This window comes from Tamandua tetradactyla, chromosome 20, assembly GCF_023851605.1.
Source record: "Tamandua tetradactyla isolate mTamTet1 chromosome 20, mTamTet1.pri, whole genome shotgun sequence".
NCBI lineage: Eukaryota > Metazoa > Chordata > Mammalia > Pilosa > Myrmecophagidae > Tamandua > Tamandua tetradactyla.
In genome coordinates, this window is record NC_135346.1 from 5,386,380 (window position 1) to 5,395,447 (window position 9,068).

The 9,068-nt window shown below is 36.6% G+C and overlaps 1 protein-coding gene across 1 annotated transcript; it reads left to right on the plus strand.

Annotated features, from left to right (window-relative positions):
- The first annotated feature begins 4,957 nt into the window (after positions 1-4,957).
- LOC143664804 (olfactory receptor 2T2-like) lies at positions 4,958-7,328 on the plus strand. Its single transcript, XM_077138176.1, has 2 exons — positions 4,958-5,038; positions 6,465-7,328. The coding sequence occupies exons 1-2, from the start codon at positions 4,958-4,960 to the stop codon at positions 7,326-7,328; spliced, it is 945 nt and encodes a 314-aa protein (XP_076994291.1).
- Positions 7,329-9,068: the final 1,740 nt, after the last annotated feature.

Consider the following 9,068-nt stretch of genomic DNA (forward strand, 5'->3'; position numbering starts at 1 on the left):
AATTTCTCCCTCAATTTTGAAGGACGATTTGGATGTGCATAGAATTCTTGGCTAGAAGTTTTTCTCTTTCAGGATCTTGAATATATCATAGCACTGTCTTCTCACCTCCAGGGTGTTGGTTGAGTAGTCTGAACTCACTCTTATTTGATTTCCCTTGTATGTAGTAGATTGTTTTTTCTCTTGCTGCTTTCAGGATTTTTTGCCTCTCTTCAACATTTGGCAGACTGATTACTATGTGCCTTGGAGAAGGCTTGTTTGGATTTATTCTGTTTGGAGTTCTTTGGGCTTCTTTGACTTGTATATTTATGTCCTTCATGAGGGTTGGGAAGTTTCCCCCCATTATATCCTCAACTACTCTTCCTCACTCTTTACTCCTCTCTTCTCCTTCTGGGATGCCAATGATTCTTGTATCTGTGTGCTTTGTTTTGTTTATCATTTTCTTGAGTTCCCATTCAATTTTTCCCATCTTTTTTGCCCTTTGCTGTTTTGAGTCTTCGAAGTTAATTATCATGTCCTCTGTACCATTTATTCTTTCTTCTGTCTCTTCAAATCTGTTGTTGTGTGCCACTAGTATGTTTTTCATTTGGTCAATAGACTTTTTAACCTCTGTGATTTCTGCTATTTTTCTATTTATTCTTTCAAATTCCTCTTTGTGCTGTTCTACTGTCTTCTTGATCTCCTTTATGTCATTTGTTACTCCACTTATTTTATTAACTAGAGTTGTATGAACATCTTTGATTAGTTGTTCCAACATCTGTATCTCCTCTGGTGTTTTAATTTGGTCATTAGGCTATATTTGTCTGCATTGTGGTATGCTTAGTGATCTTCTGCTGTCTTTGTCACATGTAAATATCCTGATTGATTATTTTGGGAGTTGATTTCTTTCAGTAGTCTAAGGCCTATGTTTGTGGGATGATTGTACAGCAGGAAGCAGGCAACAGAGTGGAGCACTCAGAACAGTGATTTGTTTCAGGGTACCTATGGGTGCAGGCTGAGGATGTTACTCTGATGCTTATGAATGTTGGCACCCAGGTGGCAGGGAGCATGTAGCTGTGTTGGTGCACTGGCCTGGGGGTCATAACCCTGTCATGCACTGGTCTAAGGCACGGGGCTCTTTAAACACATGCACAGAACTGTGGCATCAGGTCAGCACTAAGGCTTCATGGATTGGAGGCAGATGTGACTGAACCTTGCAGGTCGGCACTTTCTCAGATCTGGGAAGTGAAGCTGAGGGCTGTGTGCATGGGTGGTTCTAGGACTGCTGTAAAGGAAGGTTCCCAGGGCTGAATGATGTGATGGGGGGCCAGTGCGCATGCGTGGGCCTGGGAGTGCCATAAATAGATGCGCTGAGCTCAAGAATGGTGGTGAGGTTGTGCGACACTATGGGTGGGGGTGGGAGTAGCCTTGGTGTGGAGGTTAGTGCCCACAACATTTATGCACTTGTAACAACCTGCAGGGAACAGGAAGGGGAAGGTAGTGCTCGGAGGGGTGCAGGATAGTCGGTTGGGCTGCAGTTGGAGTGGGGGTGTGGGGTGTGTACGTGCACTGGGGACTGGTGGGATGCCAGGGCCAGGAGTGTGGGGAGTGGGAGCGGGTGAGGGGGCTCAAGTGTGTGGGTTGTGGGGTGAGTCACCGGTCACGGAGCTGTGCTGGTGAGGGTAGCGTGTCCAAAGAATGTGGCCTGGCTCACTTCCTAGTCCCACATTCCTATCCTTGCACTCCTATGGGCTCCACGCCCCCGTGCCAGGAACCAGCTTTCTCCCTCTGAATTCCTCGGTCTCTGTAACCTGGGCTGCCACATGTGCTGCTGAAGCATCTCCCAGGTCAGCCACACTCCCGAGTCATCACCTCAGTCATCCTCCTGTCCCTCATCTAGCTTTTCCATGGAGCAGGGCTATCTCAAGACATGAAAGTCAGCCATCTCCCCGGAAGTACCTATCCTTCCTTTATTTTGATCCACACTTGGGAAACTGATTTTAAAAGCTAAACTTGTTCATGGGCTCAATATGTTTGATAGTATGAATTATAATTATACAAAATAAGTAACATTCTAGTCCATTATTTTAATATTCCAAAATATTGTTTTCTATTAATAGATCACTGATACCTCATTGATACTAATTGATACGTATGTAGGATCTTAATTATGATAATAATGACAACTGGTAATATCTGTATATAAAATGTAATGAAAAATTAAAGCATGTAACTGATAGGATAGAATCATCAAGTGGCAATTCTTTATAAACCAATTTCACTAAGTCTCACCTGAATTTCAAAATTATATATTTCATACCATAAAGTAACTATTTTAACAAAATATGCAATAACATTTTCAAGTTAAAAAAAAAAAAAAAACATAAGGCCAGGAATGTAAGGAGAAAAAATACAACAAGTTAGCTGTAACTTTTTATTGTGGTTGTTGATAGTACCTAAAAAGATGGTTTTGGAGATGTGAACAAGTTAACTGTTGCAAACAATTCATAGTGCTGCCTGACATACAGCAAGAACTCAATAAATATTAGCTTCAACTGTGATGACTATTATTGAATTTGCTATTGCCACTCTTTCTCAAATTATCATTCCATATAAATGATGTAGATTCAGAGATGTAGAATCTTCCCTCCAAAGATGGAGGAAAGGAAAGTTATGTATGTGAAGTCACTAATGAGTGGTGAAACCAGGAAGAAAACACACTCACTCTCAAGTCAAGGCAGTGGCTATTGAGTGCTGCCTTGGGATTTTACCACAGCACATTTCCAGTTCTCAGGTAGCATTAGCTGCATTGTAAATGTGTTACTGTGTGTCTCAAATTTTTGTTTGCGTTATTTTCAAGAGAACAGGCTTGTTTAATTTGAACATTTGAAGGATAATGGAATAATGTTGTTTGGCTTACCTCAGGGAACATAAGGCCACACCAGGGACGTTTCCTCTGAGGACAGTGCGGATAGCATAGAAATTGGCCAAAATATCTGTAGTAGAGGATTTTGTGTTGTATTTAACCTCTATAGTTCATTGGTGATGTATGGCCCTGATGACAAAGGAAGATGAGTCGTTCTAAATACTTTTTCACACAGCTGTTCTTTTTACAGAATTAGAGTTCAGGTGATACCTTGAGGAAAAGAATAAAAGGTACGTTAGCCTATATCTAGCATGTCTTAAAGTAAAATAAGATTTTGTTTTCAGTCAATAAGATTTCGATTAAATAATAAGCATAATGATAATATTATTACATGAGTAGTTAATTATTTTGATATCTTCAGCCTTGCTTTTGCAGCATAGCTATAAGAAATATTGTATAATAATCAAATCTAATCTGAGTCAGTATAACATAAATGAAATTGAGCAACTCTTAAATAGCAGCTTTTTTCGGTTTACTACATGTGTTAGGCCATGCATTCTTCAGAGGTCCTTGTAGAAGAAAGCAAAAGAAATACTTTCTTAAACAATATGTGAATTCATTACAAAAATATATCATTAATATACACTCTTTGAATACCTTTAAAATGGAAAGGTGTGATTTATGTATTATTTATTAATTTTCCTACTTGGATTCATATTAGAAATTATTTTTAAATATTTAAATGCAAAAATTTTGACTTTATTAAACCAAAAAACTGCATAATGAGTTGATAAGCTAACGTTGGGCAAAAGCATATAAGGCAAAAATATCCTTCAATCCCAGGAGTGATTAAGCATAAGTGAATTGATATTTGATAGATTTATTATACATAGGACTTACAAATCTACAGTTTAACTAGTTGAGAGATAGATGGATGGGACTTTGAGTTCTTTGTATTTGGAGATCCTTCTACTTACTTAAAAGAATAAATTGTCTTTGTAGATTAAAGCATACATTGTTTTTAAAAGTAATAAAAAGTTCTAATTATATATGCATTTCTTGTTGACACATGTGCCACTGATTTAGTGTGACTATCTCCAATCCCTGTATATATACATGTATATATGTATTTATTATCTATCATCTATCTATCTGTCTGTCTGTCTATCTATCTATTCAATTAAACAATTGCATGCAGAGTCCACAAAATAAATTCACTCTCAGAAATCCAAAAGCTTTGTGTGTCTCTTATTCTGATTTTCAAATTGACCACTTTACTCTCTTTCTCCTTTATAGGCACTGATAATAAAGACACAGTTTAAGAGAAAATTCCAAATGAAATCTGAGTCAAAGAAAATGTTTTCTTTAATTGAGTTTACTTGTTAGAAGAAAATGCTTTTATAGGTTAAAGTATTCAATTTTCAAGCAAAATTGACTGTAAAACAATTAGCAAATATTAGGTATATTGTTATTTTTAAATACTACACATTTTCATGTCACTTGTGTTTATTAGGGTCCTACTATAAAAGCTACTTTCGAAGTAAAAATTAACTTACAGATATACAATCAGAACTTTGATTTTTAGCAATGTGGCACTTCCTTGGGTTAAAGGTAAAGAAATGACTCCACAAGGTTTTGAACTACTTTCTTTTTTTAAATTTATTAATTAATTAAAAAATAACCAAAATAAAACAACATACATAATCAGTAATTCACAATATCACTTAGTTGCATATTCATCATTTCTTAGAACATTTGCATTAATTCAGAAAAACAAATAAAAAGACAACAGAAAAAGAATAAAATGAACACAGGAAAGAAAAAAAGAAAAAAAAAGATTATACCTACCATACCCCTTACCCCTCACTTTCATTGATCACTAGCATTTCAAACTAAATTTATTTTGGCATTTGTTCCCCCTATTATTTATTTTTATTCCATATCGAACTACTTTGTTTTATTTAGTTATTTTGTATTTCTCTCACTATTTATTGGAGAACTGGTAACAGATATATAGGATTATACCCTTACAATAAGTATAATGCATATAATGCAGTATTCTTATAACTAAAATTTCCTACTTATTAAGGGGTCGGTGTCAATTAGCAGGACAGCATGGAACTTCCTCCACAGAGCCCAGCAGGTGGCATGACCGTGACGCGATCTGGCAGGAACGAGGCTAATCCTCTGTGTTCGGTAAAATCCACGTTTTGATGTTGTCACGGTTGTTGGGTTTTATAACACCAGTTTGCAGGAACATCCTGAAGGATAAAAAGCTTGACCCAGTCAAGGCTCCCTCTATTTACCCCTCGCGTCCAGGTAATTGTCCTGGGCCAGGTAGTTTTTTGTTTCCCTCCACACAGAGCTGTGCTGACCAAGCATGGAGGAAATGCATCACCAGGCCCACTGGCCAAGTTACATGGCTAATGGCAGCTTTTGCTTGTTTGTTTGTTTCCATGGTTTCTATAGTTTGTCATATCACCTGCAGTGGTTTGAATTTGTGAAGTCAAGTTACTGAATCCATGTGGCAGGCGTTGGTTTCACACTGGGCATTGTCTGCTCCTCCTTGGATTGTTTGAGGTTTTCAGCTCTCAAATTACTAAAAAGGAAAGGCAAACTTAAGCATCTTTATTTCACAATAAATGATACTTAAACCAGATTTCTCTTCTAGAGGTCACAGTCGTTCAAATGCTGAGGCAAAGAAGAGGGAGTCTGGAAACATTTAAATATGATTATGGTCCTGGTTCTGGAATCATTGATCCCATGGTGCCAGGACCAGACTCATCCCTGGGAGTTATCTCCATGTCACCAGGGAGACTTTCACCCCTGCGTGCAAATTTACATGTTACCTCTGAAAATCAAAATTGCTTTTTGAAACGAGGAAGGTAATCCCTTGCAGATATGTTTTAAAGCTAAAACGACATTTATGAAAAAAATGAACATTTCATATAGAAGATTATTTATGACCATTATCTCATTTACAATATCTAGGTCTTGATTGAGGACTAGAAAAACAAAATGCCTTTAAATATTAACACTGGTGATATCCATATATAAGTTTCGATATAGTTATGCATACAGATATGGAAATTAACTTATAGAATTAGATTTAGATTTATATTAAGATATAAATGTAGATATTGATGTATTTGTAAGTTAACAGAGAGAGAGAAAGACAGAGATAGATGATTGATATATGAAGAGATTATATATGTATGAATTTTTAATTTTTAATCAAAATCTGCTTATAAACATTATTAACATTGACATTATCCAAATTTCAAGGGTTCTAAATATGTTTTGTTACAATATAAAGAATGTTGTATCCTGATAATTTTTTATTAATCTATTATACGTAAGCATGCAGTGACATTGCAATAGCAATGAGGATCATTCTGTGGTAGACATATTTTAGAACAATTGTAACACATTCAATAGCATTATACGACTCATGAATAGAATGAAATCGGTATATTGTAAAATCAGAGTAGACCCAATTTTTGCTGGGAGTAAAGATTCTTGTCTATTGTATCCAGGCTAAGGAATGAGGAAGGAGAGATTGTGGCGGTGGACTAACCAGACAACGGGAACTGACTTTGTCCTCCTGGGGATTTTTCACCAGATTCAGGCCCCCGGCCTCCTGTTCTCTCTTGTTTTCTCTATGTTTCTTGTAGCACTTACTGGCAATGTTATGATGCTTATTCTCATTTGGTTGGACTCTCGACTGCACACGCCTATGTACCTTCTGCTCAGTCAACTTTCCATCATGGACCTCTTGTACAGCTCCACTATTGTCCCCAAGGCAGCCACTGATTTCCTGTCTGGGAAGAACACCATTTCCTTTGTGAACTGTGGGATTCAGCTTTTCCTCTTCACAACCATTGTTGGAGCAGAGTTTCTTCTGCTGGCAGTCATGGCTTATGACCGCTATGTGGCCATATGCCACCCTCTCCGGTACTCGGTCCTCATGCGCCCTACCGTGTGTGCCTTCATGGTGGCTGGCAGCTGGCTGGGTGCTCTGCTCAGTGCCTTGGTCCACGTCATATATACTCTCCGTCTCCCTTACTGTGCTTCCCGTGAAATCCACCATTTCTTCTGTGAGATCCCAGCGCTCCTGAAACTGGTTTGTGCTGATATATCTCTTTATGCCAACGGACTTTATTTTAGTAGCATTGTTTTCCTCCTCATTCCAATAGCTGCAATTATGGCCTCATATGGTCAGATCATCTCTACTGTTTTGAAATTGGGATCCGATTTAGGGATGAGAAAGGCCATGGCAACCTGCTCTTCCCATATGATCGTGGTGTCTCTCTTCTACGGAACAGCCATCATCATGTACATTGTCCCCGAAGCCTACCATACCGCGCTGCAGGACGAAGTCATCGCTGTCATCTACACTATCGTCACTCCCACGCTCAACCCCCTCATCTACAGTCTTCGAAACAAAGACGTGGCTGCAGCCCTCAGGAGAGTGCTGAGAAGGTGAAGCTCCTTGAAATACTGGTATCTATTCAGAAGGAGAGAGGAAAGGACGGACCTCGTATACAGAACAGCATTATTATGCAGAAATTGACAAGATACAAAAACCAAGTACTACCCTACTACCCTTCTGGAGACAACTCATGGACAATTCCTTCAACCAATTTTTGGTTACATGGTAATGGATCAGTTCACTCTTTGCTGTCGAACCTCATTTGAGCTTCAGATATCTGTTAAACAGAGTGGTCTATGTCAGAAAACACTGAAATGTGCTGAAGGAAATATGTTCCTGATAAGTATTTAGATGTGAAAATAATACATCCAATGATATCGCCATTTTATATGTATTTCCATATTAAAAGTTATGGATTATGTACATGTAAGATGTGGCAAAAATGGATTTATTTTAGTAATATGCATGCTTATGTAAAACCATTAAGTGTCACCCAGTTTACAACAAAATTTAAGGTAATAGTTCTATAATTCTAATATTTTCAAATAAGTTTGTAAGTGTAGAAGGAAGCTTGTTAGAACTGATATTGTAATAACTATTTTCTTATTTAGTTATATGCCATTGAAATTGCATATGTGTCTTGTACCATTCTTTGGGAATGTTTTATAATTACTTCCAGTTTTGTATCAGTTCTGGTCCTTGTATTTTCATATACTATTACCGATTAATATTCATATACTATTACTGATAAATATCCATTTATTACTAATGAAAATTACCAATCCATTTTCTTTTTATAGTTTAATGTTCTCATCTGCTATATGTCTGAATTTATGAAACTTTCATTTTTTCAATATTGTTATAAGTATGTTTCACCACTCCCACATAATTGTTTTTATAAATCTATTTTTTCTTGGTATTGATTGATCTTTTCCTTTTAAATTTAATTTGCAATTATACTTTTAGCCAGCTCTACAGTATCTGAATCTATGTTTAAATATTCATCTACTTAATTTGGTGGCATGTATTTAATAATCAAGAAATTGTTTCTAATTTTCAAAATATTGATAGTTTGAATTGAACTGCTTTACACGCACAGTAAAAAACAATAGACATGCTGTTCAGCAATAACCACTTATTTTTTTTCTTTTGCATGAAAAATAACATATTTCTCTCCTGAACTACTGAGAGAGGCTTCTAAGGGGATTAGGTTAGAAAAGATACACAAGAAGGTACAGACCCAATAAAACAGCTCTCTGTGGTTCTATTTCTTGCTATAAATAATGCTGTACCAGAAGTTTTAGCATGACTTTTAGCTGTTCATCAAAACACAGAGGAAACTGATAATCAGCACCAATCCTAGTAGATGGTAGATTCCAGCAAAATATAAAAGGGAAGAATGGCTCTGCCTGCTCCCCAAAGCGTCAGTATCTAGAATGACTATTTAAATTTATATTTAAATGAACTTATTTCTGGTGGGTTATTTTTTAATCTAAAAGAGTGAAAATAGTGATTTATGCACGTTATTGTCAATCGCTTAATAATTTCAACAAATATGTACCTAATCTTTCTTTTTTAACAACGACTGTGCCATATCTTTGCGGGAACAAAGTGAATAAATGATCCCCTATCAAAATGTGTGCATGAAATATAATTTCAGATGTAATTCTAGGACTTTTTCATATCATATCATGAAAACCATGTATACATTTGTTTATGATTAATTCCCATAGCCTCAGAAAAAGTGTATGTATAAGATTCTCCCCAAAATATTTAAAAACATCAAGTTAAATT

Excerpts from the sequence above, each read along its gene's own strand:
- LOC143664804 (XM_077138176.1), top strand. The coding sequence starts at position 4,958 with ATGGAACTTCCTCCACAGAGCCCAGCAGGTGGCATGACCGTGACGCGA. Across the intron at positions 5,039-6,464 it reads AGGCTAATCCTCTGTGTTCG|ATTCAGGCCCCCGGCCTCCT; the intron begins GTAAAATCCACG and ends ATTTTTCACCAG.